Genomic DNA, 21,141 nt, shown 5'->3' on the forward strand with positions numbered 1-21,141 from the left:
TCCTCTGCTGTCAGCTCTGCTGCCAGGTCAGTGACACCCACCTCCAATTAATGGACAGAATAGTGAATGGTGAATAATTAAACCAATAAAGGTGAACTTAGAATTGAACTTGAAATGTCTGTGAAAAGGTTCAGTAAAGCTGCATTTGGCAAGATGTTTAGGGAAAATACACCTGTCACAGCACCTGTAAAGCATTGACCTACCCCTAAAGTGACACAAATTAGACCACTGACCCCCATTTGATATGATTTTGTCCGAGGGTCCCCCATATGATAGGATTTTAGCTTTTGTGGTGACCCGCCCACTCCCTTGCAGGAGCCTGGTGTTGGGGTCATGATTGGGTGCACCTGGGCCCGGTGCTCTCATTGGAGTTAATGAGACCTTCAGACCATTCACTCTCTCTCCCTCCTCTGATGCACCTTTTACATTTACATTACATTACATTACATTACGTCATTTGGCAGACGCTTTTATCCAAAGCGACTTACAATAACACAATTTTGTCAACAATAGAGCAATCAACTATGCAACACAGTCTATGACAACTACAACCTCTGAAGGAACAGTGGTACAAGTTTAGTTTAGTTTTTTTTTTTTTTTTTTTAGGAAGATAGAGAAAGAAGTTAGATAAAGAAGGGCCCAGATGGAGCCTTTTGTTCTGTTCTTTTTTGTTTTGTGTAGGTAGTTTGTGTTGTGTAGTTACTTTCCCTTAAGTTAATCAATTATTGTTTTAACTTTTACTTTGGTATTATGACTCCCCTTATTTGTTACTTCCCTGAGCTGGGGTGTAACATAATGAGGGGAGTCCTACACCAAAATAAAAGTTAAAACAATAATTAACTAAAACTAAGCGAAAATAATTAGACAACATAAAACAAAATGAACAGAACAAAACGTGCCCATGACCAAAATAGTCACTTATGGTTCGAATTCTCGTGAAAATCAATTATTACTCCTTTTGCTGGGGACCCCTTGGAACCCCATCAAGGACCTCTGGGGGTCCCCAAACCCCACTTTGAGAACCAATGGTCTAAAAGCACAAATGGAACATCCCATCCCCAGTAATTGAAGCACAAAATACAAAATGTTCTCAGAAAAAAAAAAGTAACAGCTCCACTGAGAGAAGGTCAGACTCACCAACAATGGTTGGACCTGCTGTGAAAAGATGTTTTTCAGCATCTCTGCCCTTAACAAGCAAGAAACAAGAAAAAGAAATGCAGGTCAGATGATTAGGCTCCACAGTTTTCTGAAGACACCATGCATGATTTCTGGGTAATGAAGTCCTTCAAACATTTGAAATGTCAAACAATTATCTCACAATGCCACACATTGGTACAAAGTTGCCAATTTCAGTATTACTACAAAGCGTCGCTGATGTCTGGACCTTGCCTGACCATAATGAATACAAAATAAATAAATGAAAACAAAAAGAAAATGTTATTATAGTATTTATATTCATGCCATTATATTTTGCAGTGATGAGGCTTCTTTCTCTCCTACACTAGCACGCCCCCTCGAGCGGGCGCGGCGGCGGCGCCAGCGGCGTCGGCGGCGAAGCTACCGCCTGGGAGATTCAAGAAGAAGGCCCGCCAGCTCAGCCTCGGAAGGAAATTCTGGTTATTATCAACGTCTCTTCATAATCAGCATTGATTCAGACTTGGGGGAGAGTGGGGCCGTGCTTGTTTGTATACCCAATCAGTGTCATTGATTGCTACGTCAACTGCGGAAAACAAGCCTTTCATGATTTCAACCTTGTTCGCTTTCTGAATAACACCAGAATGGCACATATAAAGTGTCCTTTTTAAAGTAGGTTGTGAGGGGGAAATGATGGTGCTATCTTTGATGAGGGCAGCTCTTAACACTGCACACACACACACACACACACACACACACACACACACACACACACACACACACACACACACACACGCACACACACACACGCACACACACACTCACTCCACAGCACCAGTGCCAGCTCAGGACAAGGGAAGAAAGGCCAGCAGAGCTCTGAGGAGGAGAAGGACGAGGAGGAGGCCGCCGGGCGCGGCAAAAAGAACAGCAACAGCTCAGCTATAGCCGCCGCCTACGACACCTTCCTCAATAAACTGTTTGGACAGGTCAGTTGTGTCGTATATTAGCGCGCACAGCACACACACGCTGATGTACTGCGTGTTGTCACAACCTCCACACTCCCGGGGGTCAGGAGTTAGTTAGCATGTATAGCGGTGCACACACATGGCACCCCATTCCTCACCGTGCTCCCAGGGGACTCCTCCAGCTGCCCTAACACTCAGTACAGTAGATACTGTAGAGGTCCCGGTGTGGATGTGAAAATGAGTATGGCTTCAGTTCAAACTGTAATAACATAGGAAAGAATTAAAGGGCTACTTGGGGCCAATTTTCAACCAGCTTTGTATCGTTACAAAATGGGTAGTATAATGTGCAAATGAACAATGTTTAACTTCCCTCCGTCCTGCCTGGACCGAGAGCTCCCCGTCCATTCACTTCCTGGTCCAAATGATGTCGTGATGATGTCATCTGGAGCCGTTTTGCTGGCGTCACCGTTACTGTCACTCTCGTTATTGCGCTCTCTACCTTCATTCGCAAAACCTCCCCGACCAAATGACATGATCATCATGACATCATTTGGACCAGGGAGTGAATGAACGGGGAGCTCTCTCGGGTCCGGGCAAGCTGGAGGGAAGTTAGAGATTGTTCATTTGCTGTACGACTGATACAAAGATGGTTGGAAATGAGCAAAGTGGCCCTTTGAGAGATCTGGGGGGGGGGGGGGGGGGGGAAGGACTACATTGACAGTACAATGACATCGCTGTGAATAACGGGCATAATTAGAACGGATAAAAGAGACCGTTTTAAAAAATGAAGATAGAACAAAGAGCTGCTTTGGAAGCCGTGTTGCCAGGAGGTTGTTAGAGGACTGTTGGGGAAAGATGGTCACAGAGAGCTCTACACAGAGGAGATGAGGCCTGAGGAAATAACTCCAGTGAGTTTAACGCTGGATCCAGGTGGAACGTGGTTTTATAATTTCAGTACATTCTGACTGGTGTGTTACATCGTGAACCATGTTCTAGCCGACATGATGAGTGACTTGTTTGCAAATCAATCATTATTGATATAAGCACAATACAGATAAATCAATAGGTGCCCCCCCTCAATTCTTTCAAACGTGTCACCTGTGCTTCAAAACCATCTGAAACTGGACTGTAGAGTATAGTCTGCTCTAAATCTAAACTGGACTGTAGAGTATAGTCTGCTCTAAATCTAAACTGGACTTTAGAGTATAGTCTGCTCTAAATCTAAACTGTACTGTAGAGTATATAGTCTGCTCTAAATCTAAACTGGACTGTAGAGTATATAGTCTGCTCTAAATCTAAACTGGACTGTAGAGTATAGTCTGCTCTAAATCTAAACTGGACTGTAGAGTATATAGTCTGCTCTAAATCTAAACTGGACTGTAGAGTATATAGTCTGCTCTAAATCTAAACTGGACTGTAGAGTATAGTCTGCTCTAAATCTAAACTGGACTGTAGAGTATATAGTCTGCTCTAAATCTAAACTGGACTGTAGAGTATATAGTCTGCTCTAAATCTAAACTGGACTGTAGAGTATATAGTCTGCTCTAAATCTAAACTGGACTGTAGAGTATAGTCTGCTCTAAATCTAAACTGGACTGTAGAGTATATAGTCTGCTCTAAATCTAAACTGGACTGTAGAGTATATAGTCTGCTCTAAATCTAAACTGGACTGTAGAGTATAGTCTGCTCTAAATCTAAAACTGGACTGTAGAGTATAGTCTGCTCTAAATCTAAACTGGACTGTAGAGTATAGTCTGCTCTAAATCTAAAACTGGACTGTAGAGTATAGTCTGCTCTAAATCTAAAACTGGACTGTAGAGTATATAGTCTGCTCTAAATCTAAACTGGACTGTAGAGTATAGTCTGCTCTAAATCTAAACTGGACTGTAGAGTATATAGTCTGCTCTAAATCTAAAACTGGACTGTAGAGTATAGTCTGCTCTAAATCTAAAAGGGCATCCTCTCCGAGAAGTGACTCCAATGACTCCACTTCACAAATAGCATAATGTCTAGACACCGAGTCGGCTCCCATTACGCTGCTACTCTGAGCCCAGATTGCTACAGGGCATCGTGAGAGATTGCTACAGGGCATCGTGAGAGATTGTTACAGGGTATCATGATTATTTGGGGAAATGACAACTGGCAATGAGCTTCGTTTAGCGGCGGCAGAACGCTGCAGCAAAACACTTGTGCCAACAAAACGTCATCCAGTAGAGCGCCACCTATCCCCCATTTGTGTTGAATAAACATCGCCCCGCATTCAGCTGCTGAATGGAATATAATGATTTGTTTTTGGCACGCTGGATGCAGAAATGTGGAATCAGGAGGACCAGTGCTCGAGCTACGCAGAAGTAATTTTGCCTGCGGTGTCGGAAGTGGGAGGAAGAAGACTTTGGCTAAGTAGTCTTTTTGGAGAAAATGGACGTGGAGAGGTTCCAGGAGGTGTTGATGAGGCAGTCTTAAAAAAAGAAAGACGTGCGTCATTTTTATTTCAAGGACATGAGCCCAATAAATGGCCAATTCCCATTAAAATAATTGCTGGAATGGACACAGTAATTACAGGGACTTTATCATTCACACACACACAGTATACCTACTACAGCAAGCAGCTCAAACTCTGCAAACACAAGAGGTCAACTTTTTTTACAAAACCAATTACCAGCATGATGCTTGGAGATGTCAGTAATATTTATATTAGAATATATTTTAGAATATTCTCACTACATAGGGTACATCAAAGGCCAGAACAGTCATCCCTGTTCTGCAGGAAAAGTGCATGTTTCCCCTTTGCTCCAGGATATAGATTTGTTTTTAATATATAGGGAATCCCCCTCTGCGATAGTATACAGATTCCCTAGATAATGTATACATGTTTATTTATTTTCAGCAACCCAGCTCTCTTTTCAGCACACGCCACGTGTAGGGTGCTGCAGCGGTGTTCAGTCCTTGGACCAAATCCTTCACTATACTCCCCTTGGCCATTTAATCCACGGGCGCGGTGTTTCATTTCACTCCCGTGATATAGTGCTAACCTGACACTGCCAGATGGGGGCGGTATGGCATGAGTCAGGTTAATGATATACAGCCATAGCTCCCTTTCAAACCCAAGATCCAAACTGCTTTGACAGGCAAAACAAATGCCTGCGAGATATCAAGTGCTGGATCTCTCTGAACTATTTATAACTGAGTGATAGCAAATCCGGAATAAGCTTATCTGGTCCTCGCAGCTCAAGACGTATGATTCACAGCAGACTAGGTAGTCTGTCTGTCTGTCAGCATTAACGCTAGGGCAGGCAAGTTTGGAGAGACGAGCAGAGCAAGGGAGATTTTGAAGGTCTGACCTTTGAGGAGCAATTTAAGAGGGTAGTAAAATCCTGATTAATTAATTATGTCAAAAAAATAAAGGGGGGGGGGTATCCTCAGCTGATTCATGCTTTTATATCATCTTATTTAGGTCACTACTCACTTTATATCCGCTTCGGTCAAAAGTCAATTTCGTCGTCAGCTTGTACATAATGCAGCAGCAAGGATTTTAACTGGGAAAACAAAAACACCAAATTGCCCCCAATTTTAGATTTGTTATACGACTTGATTTCATGGTATATTTTTAAAGTTCAGGTTTGGAGAATCAGGTTTGGCCACCTGCAATAGAGCTCGACACTCCAGTTCCAGAAGTCAAAATCCCATTCGTATTCTGAATCGAGATTTAGATTATTAGCCATAATGTTGTTGTAACCATCCAAGGTAGACTTACCACGAGCTACCAGATTGTGAAACGATGGTTTATGCTCCTGTAGAAGCCACAAGTCCGTGTGATGTCATCCCAGGTTTAAGAAAATAATAATAATATTCGCAATGTCATGGAGAAGTATTACACTACTCGCAATCCTACACTGTAACAGCGACAACTCTGATTGGTGGAGCTCGTTACCATGGAAATGTTTACCGCCTCCGCGAAGGTCGGCTAACGTTAGTGAGTTAGGTAACACCAATGAGGAAAATCCGTTTCGTCAGAAATGTTCGTCCACACAAAACGTTTCCTCAGTCCGATCTTGCTAGCCAGCGCTGCTTGGTTAAGGCGATGGTCCCACTCACTGCCGCTCAGAGTGCTCTCCCATCATCTGCTAATCTGATTGGCCGCAATGGATTATGGGAGGTAGTAGTTATTTTACTCTTAAAATAATAGTCTTCTTTTTATTCTTGTTTTTCTGATTTACCCCCATTTTTCTCCCAAATTGTACTTGGCCAATTGCCCCTGCTGCCCTATAGGCTGCCCCGGTCGCTGCTCCACCCTCTGCCGATCTGGGGAGAGCTGAGACTAGTGTGGTGAGATATTTCGTTTTAACCTTTAAATAAGTCCATTTACTAGAGAGTAAATTGTAACATAGTTTATTTACAAAACAAAAGTCCATACACGGATCCGGATCACTGCCTGCTTACACTACTTCCTCAAGATGGCAAATGACCTCCAACAAAGGAGGTCTTACTTCTTTATAACCTTTGGTCTAGGCTCCGCCCAGACACTGTGTCTGCAGTTCACAGCGCCCTCTATCTTCCTGGAGTAGTAATGAACAGGATTATTTATCTACAGTTCCCTCCTTTTTTTCCTTATAAGGAAAAACTTAACTGAGGGATTTATTATAAAGTTGCTTTTAGGTTTTGCAACTTTTGTCTATCAGCATACATCATCAGCATTTTGACATCTCACCCCATCCAGAGATGCGCACAAGCAGGTCCACAACGCAGCCTTTCCCAGATCACATAATCCACGAAGTCCAAACCACTTCTATGAATCAAATGACCCGGGAACCATGTTATGAACCACCCTGCACACAGCTCTGCACTGAGTGCGGTGACTTTTAACAGCTTATTCACATGCAGAGGTAAACCTACTTTTTCCATTTGCTTTCCTTCGAAGTAGGGAAAGGCCTCTGCGAGCTTCTATTCCCTCTTATAGAACCACTCACTTAAAAAGCCTGTGTATAACCCCGCCTACCAGCGATACCAAAAGTCCATGATGATGCTTATTATATAATGATAATGTTTATACTATATTATAATAGGCCTGTTATACAATACTTCTAGAATTAATTAGTTACATACTCTAGTACTAGACACAACATACATTCAATTCAATCATTTACATTACATATTATTACACTTAACAGCTTTCAAGGTTTATAGTTCACTATCAATTATTTGGCATATGTTTCTGAATTCAATTAGGGAGTGCAGGATTCTTGTGGCAGTTTTATTTCTTCTTCGTCCTCGCGTTGGGTCGTCTTCATTGGCTCCACCTACTTGCTATTCACACACTTCATTCATTCCACTTCATTCATTAAATCAATATCCTTTCTCACTGCTAAACTGTCTGTTTTATTGAAATGTTCCTTTGTCTTGAACTCGATGTCTCCCTCGATGTTCCTGGTTTTCCTGAAACAGAAAATCTAATCTTAGTTCTCCTTTATATAAATCAGTTTATCTCAACAGTCATAAGTATCTTCTATTCCGAATTAACTGCTCCCTCCTTTGTTGATCTAACCCTAGGGGATAAGAGTGTTAATCATATTCATTATAACCAGCGTTCATGCAGACATTACAAAATGAAATTCAAGGATTTTCCAGTACTTTCCATAACACTATGTTCATTGTCAAGGATTTCACATAACCAAGACTTCATGGCAGCTGTAAGTTTGGCTCAAAAGCCATCAATTTTACAATTTATTTTATTGGGTATTTGATAATTTATTGGTCTAACAACACAAAAGCTTAACTTCTGTGTGATCAGATCAAACCCCCTCTTTCCTCACGTTCCACATTATTTGTTTCGGTTTTGCATACGCTGTTTCTACTTGGCTTAGACAACCTGTATGATGATAGGGTTAGCCTTAGGTGAGGGAAAATTGCAAAGTAAACTGGCTTATTAATCAATGTGAGGCCACATTTAGTATATTTTGAAAGACAAACCAAGGACCACTCAAAATCTGTCCACAAACCTCATTCGGCCTCAGGTCCGTGCCTTAGAAACCTGTATTGAATTTTCAACTTGCCAATTCATCTCAAAATACTGCACAATCCAGATTGCACATTTACGCTTAAAATCACACAGTATCTCAGCATTAAACTAAAACACTAACACTACTACAATTGCAAATAGCTGAAGATTATTCAACAAGAAACATTATACAAATGTGCCACTTTGTACTCAACTTATCATTGGCGACTCTTTCTGCAACACTGGACAATTTCCCTCATTATTTCAACATTTAAATTTGTACTCCCTGCATTTTCATACTCACCAAACTATTTTCCTATATTTTCATATTATTAATTGCTATATTCATTGATTGTATCACACATTTTCAAATATTAATTGTCCAGTGTCCCATCAATGAGTCATTTCCTATCTGTTGCCTCGAACCCTCCTCTTTGGCTCTTTGTATCCTCCGTCTCCACTTCCTTCTCTGTAAAGACACAAACATAACTTAAATTATTTACATGGCACCACACAAACATGGATCTTCAGGATTCTCATTTCAGTTCAATTGACATTAACAGCATAATTTGTATAAAGAATGATTCATCTCACCTCTTAAATTGATTCCTTTTCAAAATTACCTGCTCTCGATTCCTCTCCATGGCGATTCCCAATACATTTTTGGTTATTGTAACACCCAACTTTCATAATTAGTTATGAATTAGTTAGTTTGGTTAGTGTATTAATTCATGCAGTATTTCAGCTGTTCCCATATTTCCACGTCATACTTACCTTACTTTCTGATCCTGTAAACAATTAATCACACAACAAATAACTCAAATAACCATTCTCTATCTACAGTATTGAGCTCACTTAGATTCTATAACAAATAAAATTCTCTCCTAGTCAGTCCGAAAATGTCAAGTCCGTCCCTTTCCCTCTCATACACACAGTCACAAGTCTGAACTCCGAACTCTTCATTATTCTCATTATTCTCCGCTTCCTTCCCCCCTCTGAAAATCGCTTCCAGATTTTCACTCCATTGTCCATCTCTGTATAACAGACAAGCATACAGATTAATGACAATTTACACTTTTAAAAAGCAAGATTATTTTCTCCATCTGCAAACCTCCACACTTCCTTATAACGAAATAAAATTAGACTGAATATTACTTAACCAATACACTTTAGTTTAGTTGGAGTTTACCCAATGTGGAGTTCACATTCAAATTTTGTTCTTCAAACCCTGTTTACAATGACAGACAGACGGCTCTTCTCGGTCTTCAAATTAGCATTTCAATCACTTTTGCTGCAATAAAAGCCTTTGATCAGCATTACTTCCAATTCTTTTATCAACTGTTTGCTGTGAAAGGAAAATACTGCTTCCCCTCCTTCTTGGTATCTGAAAGATAAGAGTTAATTGTCCCTGCACATCATTCTTAAATGACACCCATTGATATAACAGATTAACATGAACTGGCCTTGCTTTTTCTTCTCCTGTAACCAAAAGCTTGCACTGCGGCCTTTTCTTTGAAACAAAGCCCACTCTCCTCTTTTTAGCCAAATGCTTGGTTAGTGTTGACTCCCTTTTGCATACTCACACCTACTGGGGAACAATTGCTTTCACATCCTGTAGTGAGCGCTCTTGCTCATTCTGTGAAATTAAACTTTAATTCAGATGTTTAATTTCCCCACTAATAGATTTGTTAATCACCACATGTCCGACCTAAAGGAAAATATTAAATTAGGAATAACAGCTTTTCTTCCTTCCTGCAAGTAAAGTAATGTTATGCTTCACCTCAGAGTTTTACATGACATCACCTCTCAGCCTACAGTCCCCTGTAAGAAAATTAGCATTTAGATTATTCCAAGTTCTCCTCCCATTTCCTGTTAAGTCTCAGAGATTCACATATCACGACAACATTGTGTAAATGTCTACATTTGCTTGAAACTTATCAGTTCTTCATACTACTGTGGGTTTTTTCCAGCAGACACCCAACGTCACCTCATCTCGGCCTGTTCCTGAAATGTTAAAACCAACATTAATACGCTTTCATAATGTACATTTTTCCTGCAACGACTGCTGCATTCCCTCTTCCTCCCATTTCCTTTCCCTGAAACACACACAAAATATGTTAACCCCTATCATAGATATCCCATTTTCATTTATTACTTAATTTTCTGTGCTCTCATTTTCTCCAGTTCAGCTGGACTCCGTCTGAAATAAAAGAACATAGTGCTTTATTTACTTGTGACTTAATCACGGTAGACAATTCATTTTCTCTTCTTCTCAACTTTCAGCAAAGTTAAATATGGATCTTCATAAAGCAGTGTAACACAATAAAATACTAACAAAGGAATTCTAACCCACAATGACTTCATCTGAAATGAGGTTCATCGTGTTGTTTATATTCATAGCCTTCACCTTGTCTCTAATTCTAATTGGCAACATAAATTGGAAGAATCCGAAATTCAACTCAAAATATGGATATTGATATTACCATAATTAGACAATTCTGTGTTATTTATTCCCAACCAAATTTTCATTTTGCTCTCCACCTGAAATCTTACCATCTCAAAGTCTCACTCAGTGTTATTGTTTTCTACCCCCTCACCCCTACTTCAACTCTTCTTATCTCTGTTTAGGAAGAAGGGATGAGATGCATTGTCACTATGTTAAATAACTAAGTCCTTTTACCCAACTGGAGTCATTCTGTACTCTTTTCTTGCACTCTAGGCACATTGTAAGGATTATCTGGACAATTTCGGGCCCAGTGTGTAGGATTCCCACAAACAAAACATCTATCTTGCTTTCTGCATACTCCCCTATTCGGACTCTGAATATAAAGGCCGGCACATTCACTGCCTCCTCCTATCTCATGTTGGCCCTGTTGCCCACCCCTCCCCCCTCTATTTACCTGAAGGGAGCGGGGGTGAGGTGGCTTCCTGTGAAATCCTTTTCTCCTTCCTTTTGTTGCAATTTCTGTTTGCTTTGTATTCACAAATGCCTCAGTTATACTTATTTTCTCCTCTCCTGTCAATAATTCTACACTCTCATGTTTAACTATCTGTAATTGACGCATAGCTTGTACTAAGAATTCCTCTGCTTGTCTTTTGGCGATTTGAGCAGCCCATAAATTGTATACTATTTCATGTTCCCTTCGGGCCTGGTCATCCAATTGTTTAAGAGATAATTGTTCTAACACTGCATTTAATTTCGCTTTCTCAAAAGTGCCCATAGCTGGCCATGAACCCTGTGTCCAATAAGACCACTCAGTTGTCTTTTCGGCTGCCATGAGCCCATGCAGATTCATCATTTCCTGGATAGGCAGGATTTTCTTATCTTGATTTCTCAACTCCATTTCTGAAAATTACACAAATAGGTTATTACACAGCAAAGTTTCCCCTAATTCTACTTTATTTTACCAAGTTGCTTATTTACTATACAATCATGTGCTTTACTTCTAATCACGTTTGAGTAAAATATTTGTAGTTTTACACATGCAGTACATTCATTCACACACAAAGACTACAAGTCCCTTTGTCTTTGTGAACAACACTCAAAATGGCCGACAGCCATGTGCTTCCAAACTCCCACAATAAACGAACCAGCGTAAAGCAGCTGCTGGCTTATAAATTAATTCCCTAATTATTAAGCCCCAGCTGAGGATAGAAACTATTGATGTGATAGTCAATGATTTTCTTTCATACAAGCCGATTTAACAAACAACCGCGGTATACAACACAGCCTCATATGTAACAGGTTTCTACTGCCATTGTTCATCCCAGCAACTGAATAGCATTCACACTTAGAAGCATCGTCTTATTAAATTTGTGCAACCACAACTGGTACTGCGTCTCTTTTCATTTCAGTAATATCCAAAATCTCCTGAGTGCCACTATCTCAGAGCGGCCAGCTTTTAAGCTTACCGTTTCTCACATAAAACTCCATTCAACATTCCTTACCATACACTTTTTATTTGCTAGCTAATTCAGTCACTGGATGACTAACGTACGTTTTATTACTTATTTATTTATATAGCGCTAATTATCTCCCAACCGGGGGAAATCCGGCGACTTCAAAGCATTTACTCCGCTTCCTCTAAGGATTTACTGTGGTCTCATGGGTCGCCAATGCGACTTCCGATTCCTTGTTAGCACATTAGCCACTGCTAACTATTGTACTAAACAGTCTCCCAGAACAGACAAGTTGGCTTTCTCAGGTCTTTATCTCTAGAGCATAAACTTTACAGGCCTCTAAGGTCTCATTCACACACATTGTGAACGATTCTGCTTCTGATAAAAACCCCATCTAACGGTCAAATGCTTCCACCATATGTGTATAGCTGCATTCGCCAGAAGTAGATGAAACAGTCTGTTCTAAGAGACTACTGAACAAAGGATCGTCCCCCCCCCCCGCACAGCCTCTAAGGATTTTATTTATTTACCTAGGTTCTTAATTCTCTCTCACTGGTAGGCCTACACAATCAGCAGCAGAATATCTGTTACATCAATAATATGATTAGTTACCGAACTCAGTTACCTTATAATGTTTAATGATTTCCACCTAGTGGATCCTTGAGGCTCCAACTTGCCTCTTAATCAAATTTCCCAATAGCAACATAGCGATCTTTCTTCCACGCTATTCTTTATGCTCTTTTAATCATTCGGTAACCAATCATCTATTGGGCACATTTAACACACAACACACTTAGACTTTTGTATTTCCAAATAATCAAATTACAACTCACCTTGGCTTCCCATTTGCTTCTCGCCGGCCTGCTCTGCCTGTGTTGTTGTTGATTTGCGCGCTCCACAGGAATTCAGGTCCGACGTGAAACAATGGCCCCAAACCACAGGCCCAAAGCCTGCTCTGACTATACCACTATACTTCCCCCCTCGACACGGGTTTCGGCAACCAAACTGTGGTGAGATATTTCGTTTTAACCTTTAAATAAGTCCATTTACTAGAGAGTAAATTGTAACATAGTTTATTTACAAAACAAAAGTCCATACACGGATCCGGATCACTGCCTGCTTACACTACTTCCTCAAGATGGCAAATGACCTCCAACAAAGGAGGTCTTACTTCTTTATAACCTTTGGTCTAGGCTCCGCCCAGACACTGTGTCTGCAGTTCACAGCGCCCTCTATCTTCCTGGAGTAGTAATGAACAGGATTATTTATCTACACTAGCCCCATGCTTCCTCCAACACATGCGCAGTTGCCAGCCGGTTCTTTTCACCTGACAGGGGGAGCTTCACCGGCAGGACGTAGCACGTGGGAGGATCACACTATTCCCACCAGTTCCCTTCCACCCCGACCAGGCGTCCCGACCGACCAGAGGAGGCGCTAGTGTAGCGACCAAGACACAGACCCTCAATCCTGCTTCCCTCCCTCAGGCACAGCCAATCGTGCCTGTGTGGATGCCCGACCAAGCCGGAGGTAACCCACGGATGCGAACCTGCAACCCTCATGTATAGGCAGGGAATCTACCGCTACACTACCCAGACGCCCATATACACAGTCTTGTACCTGCCTCTTTTCTTTTCATTTAGCAATTTTGTTTTTCCTCTGAATACAATGTTTTATGGTCCCGATTCATAGCTGGTTGGCTTGGTTCCAGGCTTAAAACTCTTTATAAGGATTTTTGAAAACGTCTATGGAGAAAATGAATGGGGAGTTCACTTCCGGAACCGGGCCCATGGAAAAGTGGACACAGTCACTTTTGAGATCTACATGTACTATATCGATGAACCATTTCACCCCCAATGAACCTGAGTGCAGCCCCTCTGAAGGTTCCTCTGTCTCTCTATACCAAAGCTGACCAGGAAGATTGCGATCAGATCTTATGGACTGTGAATGAACAAGCTGTCAGAGGAACTCAGGCTGGAAACATCTGTATTATCGTTTAAATGTCCCTCCCCTCCAGGCCTCCACCATCGTTCGTCACAGCAGCATCTGTCAGTCTCTGTGTGTGCGTGTGTAGACACATTCTTGTGACTCAAGAACAACACATGGTAGAAAAACGTCAGCCCACAGGTTTCCCCCTATAAAAGGACATGACCTAATTAGATTTTGGAGCACCTTGCTGCATAAATCTGCATAAATTAGGAGGAAAGACAGATTTTCTTGAAAGCGCTATTAATGCTCTATATACAGTTTTCATATTAACACCGCTTATGTGTTATATGGAGACAATACGCTGACATGGAAATGTTTGCAAAATAGTTTAATTAATGACTTAATTAGTGAAACTGGTTATGTTTAATATCATGGTGATTGACAGCCAGGGCATTAGGCAGATCCTCTTGAGGCAATTAGTGCCTCTTGTTTTACTCGCTTTTATCCTGTATATTTCTTTTTGTCCTTCGTTTGATCTATTTTTAGTTTTATGTGAAGCATTTTGTAAAAAAAAATTGCTGCGACCAGCAGCATGGCCACTAGCTCGATAAGTCAATGCATTTTACGTTTGTAGGCCTTCACACTGACATGGACATTGTAGTCTCGACACCAGACCCATGAGAGTTCTTACGCTGATACACTACGTTACTGCATGCTGCAGAGCTCTCTCTGGGTCTGGGTAGTCTCGACACCAGACCCATGAGAGTTCTTACGCTGATACACTATGTTACTGCATGTTGCAGAGCTCTCTCTGGGTCTGGGACACTTTCCCTCAGAGGGCTGGTTATGGGAGGGAACCGTTCACGTGGCCAGTCATATGCCAGTGATGGCTTCAGTCCTCTCCAGTCAGTAACGACTTTGCGATCAGACAACAGGCGGAGGCGCAGCCCATTTTTCGAACCACTCTCTCATCGGTGCTACGACCTGTCACTCATTCAATTTCAACCCGCCTTCAAAACCAGCAGTGGCTGTGAACTGGCATAGACTCACTTATGTAGGCTAGTATGCGGAGCGCAGCGATTCAACGTAATATTTGAGTCTGGGGAGAGACTATGGACAGTATGACATGACAATGGCTCAATTGATGTCATCAATGCTATAAGTCACTCTGTTGGTTGGTGGGTTCACAAAAATTTGCATATCTGGTCACAGCTATTACGAATTTGCGCTTGTTTTATAAAAGTAGTAGTATAAATACATATAGTTAGTTTGTTATTATTAGGCTATTACATATTCTTTAAATTGTTGTAATGGTAAATTCTTAGAATAATAGGCTACATATTATAGTGGATCCTTTTAATCCTAGATCCTCGTGAGACTCTGACGATGCCTTACTACAAAGCAGAGCCATAGGCATTTCTATAAATGTCTCCACTCTCTCCACAAAGCCAGACGTCACAGGAGAGGGATTTAAAAGATAACGGCGAAATCTCAGCCAAGGGGAGTCGAGTGCCTTAGAACATTTTAATGATGTTTTAACTAGATTAACTAATAGGCCTCACTATATATGTAACCTTGCAAGGCAGCTGGTGGCAGCGTCAGGTTACTCCACTATAAGGGCATGTTTCACTGTTTTAAAGCGCTTCATCAAAGTGAAACCTAGTGTATAAAAAAGAAAGAAAAAAAGACTTTTTGGCAGCTGTGGCGTGCCATGCTGTGGAGTAGCGATAGTCCACTCTGTCGCCCTTCCGTGACTCTTGTGCTTCTTCAGCGGCCGTGCGTGTGAGCCGCCACGGGATGAATTTGCTAGCAGCAGCGAGGTGGAGGGAGAGGCGAGGAGAGGGGTTTGCATCATGTGCAGCCCGCAGCGCGCCCGCTGTTTGTGTCTGCTGCCCTGAGAGGCAGGGAGAGAGGGAGGGAGAGATGAGGTTTACTCCGCCCTGCAGCGTTCCTAATCCCTGCCTCAACTAAAGTATTAGCAGGGTTCACTGTCTGCTCTCATTAGATAGATCCGATGGGAAGGAGGAGGGAGAGCCAAATGGCTAGAGAGGAAATAATTGTTGTATTTACATGTCGGATAAACAGACGACGATAGAGTGGTACGAAGACGCGGAAGGGGCTGCTACACTCACCGATACGAGTGAACACTGATGCGCGTGCGTCTCCAAACCCGTTTTGGAGGGTATTTTCCACCTGAGGAGCACGTGTGTGTGTGTGTGTGTGTGTGCATGTGTGCGTGTTTGTGTGTGCGTGCGTGCGTGCGTGCGTGCGTGTTTGTGTGTGTGTGTGTGTGCAGACGAGCCCATGTATCTTCTTCATGCCGTCACGCAGCGTGCTTACAAAGCAGCCGGCGCTGCTCGCTGGCCCATGTGAAGGCAGACAGAATGAAATTAGCTGTTAATGGCCTCGTCCTGACTGATGATTTGAGACTCGGCAATGGCATGCTGTAATCCTTTCTGGATGAAGAAAAAAAAATCCAATTAATGTGTTGACCTTGCTATCTAAATATGCCCTTGTAGGCTGACATATCCTCTTGCAGGGTAAACAGCGCTGGTGCGCTCTGTCAGATAGTAGAGCTGCGTTTATGCTGCAAGATGGAGATTGAAAAATGATTACTTAAATGGCTAATATCAATCATGATGAACTGGTGGGGTGTGTGTGTGTGTGTGTGTGTGTGTGTGTGTGTGTGGGGGGGGGGGGTGGTAGTGGGAAAAGCACTACAGTACCACCTACCACCGCAGAGACCCGGGTTCAATTCCCGGCAGCGGTACCTCCGGCTTGGTCAGACGTTCCTACAGATACAAATGGCTGTGTGTGCGGGTGTGAGGCCGCTGGGGTCCTGCACCAGCGCCTCCTCTGGCCGGTCGGGAGCCCCGTTCATGGGGCGAGGGGAACCGAGGGGAATAATAGCGCGATCCTCCCACGGGCTCCGTCCTGCCGTTGACACTCCTCGCCGTCAGGTGAAAAGAAGCGACTGCACATGTATCAGAGGAAGCATGTGCTAGTGTAGTCTACGGCTCTCCCCAGATCGGCAGAGGCGGTGGAGCAACGCCCGGGAGATCGGGGGGGATTGGCCAAGTACATTTGAGGAGAGAAATATGATGAATATGATGTTAGTCCTTTTTTGCACAGTACCCATACAAGTAGCTGACTTGGGGGTAATTCATTTTTGGCAGAGCATTTGCGTTTTGACCCTATTGGCACTGTTGTACAGGGAATAGTCATTTCAATGCTTGCCTGCGTAGAGCAGCTTCCAAATAAACCACTCCGAAACGGTTGTGCACTTGGATGACCTTTTCTGTTTTATTTATTAGCCTTGACTGGCAGCGTGTATGAAAGTGTACGCGTATAAATTTCATGGCGACGTTTTGCCTTGTTAATATGCTGCATTCTTTTCTGCGATAAATCAGAAAACTGATGCTCAAATAAAGCTGGGATTGCATTTTCAGTTGAGTTGATCAGAGGGAATAAGGTTTGTGTCTTGCCGGCTGTTTCTCTGTCTGACTCGTGCAATGTCTTTTTGCTTACAGTGTGGAAAAACCACCCCATAGCTGCATGTTCTTGTAACAATCACAATGTTGTATTTGTTTGTGTGGCAGCCTGAACACGGATGTCTTCGGGCTTGTGGCGTCTTTTTGCTGAGACAGTATCTTCATGTATCAGGCTCCGCTGCTCTAAGTCAAGTCAAATTTATTTGTATATAAATTCACGGGCATGTCTCCGAAAGACTTGTGTCGAGCTAAATCCAGCTAAGCACAATCAAAGAACACAATTGAAACGCGCATATAAAGCTTTAATAAAAAAACTAGAAGAGAAGAGAGGGAGGGAGAGAGAGGGAGGAGAGAAGATGGCGAGAGAGAGAGCAGAGAGAGATGAGAGACTAAATGATGATTGAGTTTGTTAAACCCTGTGGGTGTGCATCTGTAGAGCAATGCGTCTGTTGAGGCAATCAGGGTTAAACATGGAATATTGTTCAAGAAATGGTTTTGTCGCTTTTACACAATGTTTCATTTAATTGCAGTATGTTTCCTGCAGTACATAGGCTTTATGTTAATTCAAAGGCCTACATGCAGTATATGTTTATATATATAAAGCAGTGTTATGAGACATTTGGTGTGTTACATTTTTATGAGACTTGTTAGTAAATTAAATAGAGCAACTATGCTCACGGTCAGCATGTGGCACATACATGTTAACTGTAATGAAGGTGTCAAAATCATGCTGCGAAAGTTAGCCTATCAAGCATTTAGCATTTCTAGCTGCGAGCGGTTTGTCTTTGTGTACAAATTTGCTGACAAACACGGTGGCTCAGTGGTTAGTACTGCCGCCTCACCAGGGACGTGCAGAGAATGTCAGAGGGGCAGGGGCCGAAATTTCTAAAAGGGCACGTTGGCGCCAGTCGCCGGGCGATTTAAAAAAAATGTTTTAGCCAGATTTAGAGGAATATCTCATTTTAAATTAACATTAGGATGATGCTTGTCACGGAAAAATAACTCCACAAACGGAATAATATTAGTAAAAAAGTTAAATTTGCTGTTACAATACTGTTGTGATATCATTATTTCATCTTAAGCATCAATATTTGCTCCTTTTCTACTCACCTTCATGTCCTAAAACCACTAAAGCAGATAAGGATCACAATTCAAGTACTTACTTACTATCAATGAGCAGTAATTAGAATGTTATTGAGGGAAACTATGGCCTATTTGTAGAATATGGTCCTGCAGGATAAGGCATTAATACGTGCTTTACTATGACTAATATACAGCCAATATGTTACTTATATGCATGCTAATAAGCAACTAGTTACAATGAATATGGGTACCTTAAGGCTACATGTAGTACTACCCAACACTACTACAACAGCGGGTTTGCTCTGCTTTGACGTTTCGTTTCTGGCTGCCGCTGCCTTCAGGGGCGGCTTGGAAAGGCGCCTGTCTGCACAGTGGGCCATTAGAAATGTTGCATTCAGGGTCAGGAGAGCTCGGAAAAGGCAATACTCTTTGAGTGCTGCCTTCGGGGACCGCTTGGAGAGGGGACTTTCCATACAGAGCGCCATTAGAAATGCTGCATTCAGGGTCTGGAGAGGGCACTTTTTACAGACGGGGGAAAAGGGCAGGGGCTCAAGCCCCCTTTGATGTCTATGTGTGCACGTGCCTGCGCCTCACAGCAGGAAGGTCGTGGGTTTGAACCCTGGTCCGTCCCAGGTCCTTTCTATGTGGACTTTGCATGTTCACCCCGTGTTCATGTGGGTTTCCTCCCACCATCAAAAGACATGTATGTTAGGGTCAATGGGGGGGCATGGGGCTAGTAACCCCAGCCCATAAAAACCCACTTGCTACAGAGACCGCATTTCCAGTCTTCCAGGGTCTGTATGAGGGAGACTGCCCGCAGCCCGTTGGCATCGTGTGGTCCACTTAGGAGCCTACAGCAGGTGGTCTTCAACCTTGTTCAGCCCAAGGACCCCTTGGTTGATAGAGAAACAGAGCAGGGACCCCCTGTGATTTAAAAAATAAATAAAAAATGTGTTGCATTTTAAACATGGCCTATAATAACCTTTATACTCCAGCGCACACCAGGATATCAGAATTGACACTTCTTTTTTTATTAAAGGGATAGTCCACATCTTTTTTTATGTCTAGTCCTATTTGCTACTTACCACTGATGATATTGATCGGTAGAGTTCTTTCTTTGCACAATCCATCCATGTTCCTCATAATCGCTCTGGAAAGTTGGGAAAAAAACGAATGCAAGGTCACTGGCGTCACGCTCCTGTATGTCCAAGCTGACTGAAGCTCAGTGAAATGTACTTTGTGTGACTGTGGATGAATCAGTGAGCTTCAGTCAGCTTGTACATACAGGAGGAGCGTGACCCCAGTGACCTTGAATTTTTTTGACCAACTTTGCAGAGCTACTATGAGGAACAGGATGGATTGTTCTGAGGAAGAACTCTACCAACATCAATATCGTCATTGGTAATTAGCAAATAGGACTAGACTTTAAAAAATGTGAATTATCCCCTCAATAGATTACATTAAGAAAGCAAGAAGGAGCGAACGTGTTTCGCATATTGTTTATCAGATTCGCTTTGTGAATCATTTTTGTCAAAAGTAGCGTATTATTCCCTAAATTAATGCTTGGAGTTTATTCAATATTATAATTTTTTGTCTAGAATCCATTTGAAAAATGTTCACAGACTACTTTGACAAAAAAATTGGCGGACCCCCTGGGGGTCCCAGACCCCCTTTTGAAGACCAATGACCAAATTTGCTAGTGACCAAATAATCAAGTGTTTTTTTCTTTTTCTTCTTCTTTTTGTCTAGTGGTCTTGTCTAGTGGAAATGTTAACATGTTCTTTTTGTCTAGTGGTCTTGTCTAGTGGAAATGTTAACATGTTCTTTTTGTCTAGTGGTCTTGTCTAGTGGAAATATTAACATGTTCTTTATGTCTAGTGGTCTTGTCTAGTGGAAATATTAACATGTTGCCATTTTAAGACATCAGAACACCAAAATCCCACTGAGATCCATTATGCTTAATGTGCAGCTGTGTGGAGATTTTCCTCCCAGCTCCTGCTTTACCATGAGAGAGAGAGAGCATGACCACAAGAGAGAGAGAGAGAGAGAGAGAGAGAGAGAGAGAGAGAGAGAGAGAGAGAGAGAGAGAGAGCAGGTCCTCCAAAAGTCACCCTGAGTAAATACTTCACGCAGTTGGCTATGCTAATAATGTACTGTGTGTGTGTGTGTGTGTGTGTGTGTGTGTGTGTGTGTGTGTGTGTGTGTGTGTGTGTGTGTGAAATCCCATTAGACTCATACTGGCAGCCTGCTGCAGTGTTGACATGATATGCATGTTATTCTAATTCAGTAGAGTTGAGTCATCAGATTAATGATATGCATGTTATTCTAATTCAGTAGAGTTGAGTCGTCAGATTAACGATATGCATGTTATTCTAATTCAGTAGAGTTGAGTCGTCAGATTAACGATATGCATGTTATTCTAATTCAGTAGAGTTGAGTCGTCAAGATTAACGATATGCATGTTATTCTAATTCAGTAGAGTTGAGTCGTCAGATTAACGATATGCATGTTATTCTAATTCAGTAGAGTTGAGTCGTCAAGATTAACGATATGCATGTTATTCGAATTCAGTAGAGTTGAGTCGTCAGATTAACAATATGCATGTTATTCTAATTCAGTAGAGTTGAGTCATTAGATTAACGATATG

General features: G+C 42.1%; 1 protein-coding gene across 1 annotated transcript in view; it reads left to right on the forward strand.

Annotated features, from left to right (window-relative positions):
- Positions 1–1,319: 1,319 nt before the first annotated feature.
- The window catches only part of cabp4 (calcium binding protein 4), a gene marked incomplete at both ends in the record, with an annotated part of 39,107 nt that continues 19,285 nt past the window's right edge, over positions 1,320–21,141 (forward strand). Inside the window, 2 exons of the mRNA XM_083635009.1 lie at positions 1,320–1,332; positions 1,984–2,120. Coding sequence (XP_083491135.1) covers positions 1,320–1,332; positions 1,984–2,120 — 150 coding nt within the window. The remainder of the gene's footprint in view (positions 1,333–1,983; positions 2,121–21,141) is intronic.

This window comes from Poromitra crassiceps (genome assembly GCF_964638095.1).
Source record: "Poromitra crassiceps genome assembly, chromosome: 4".
NCBI lineage: Eukaryota > Metazoa > Chordata > Actinopteri > Beryciformes > Melamphaidae > Poromitra > Poromitra crassiceps.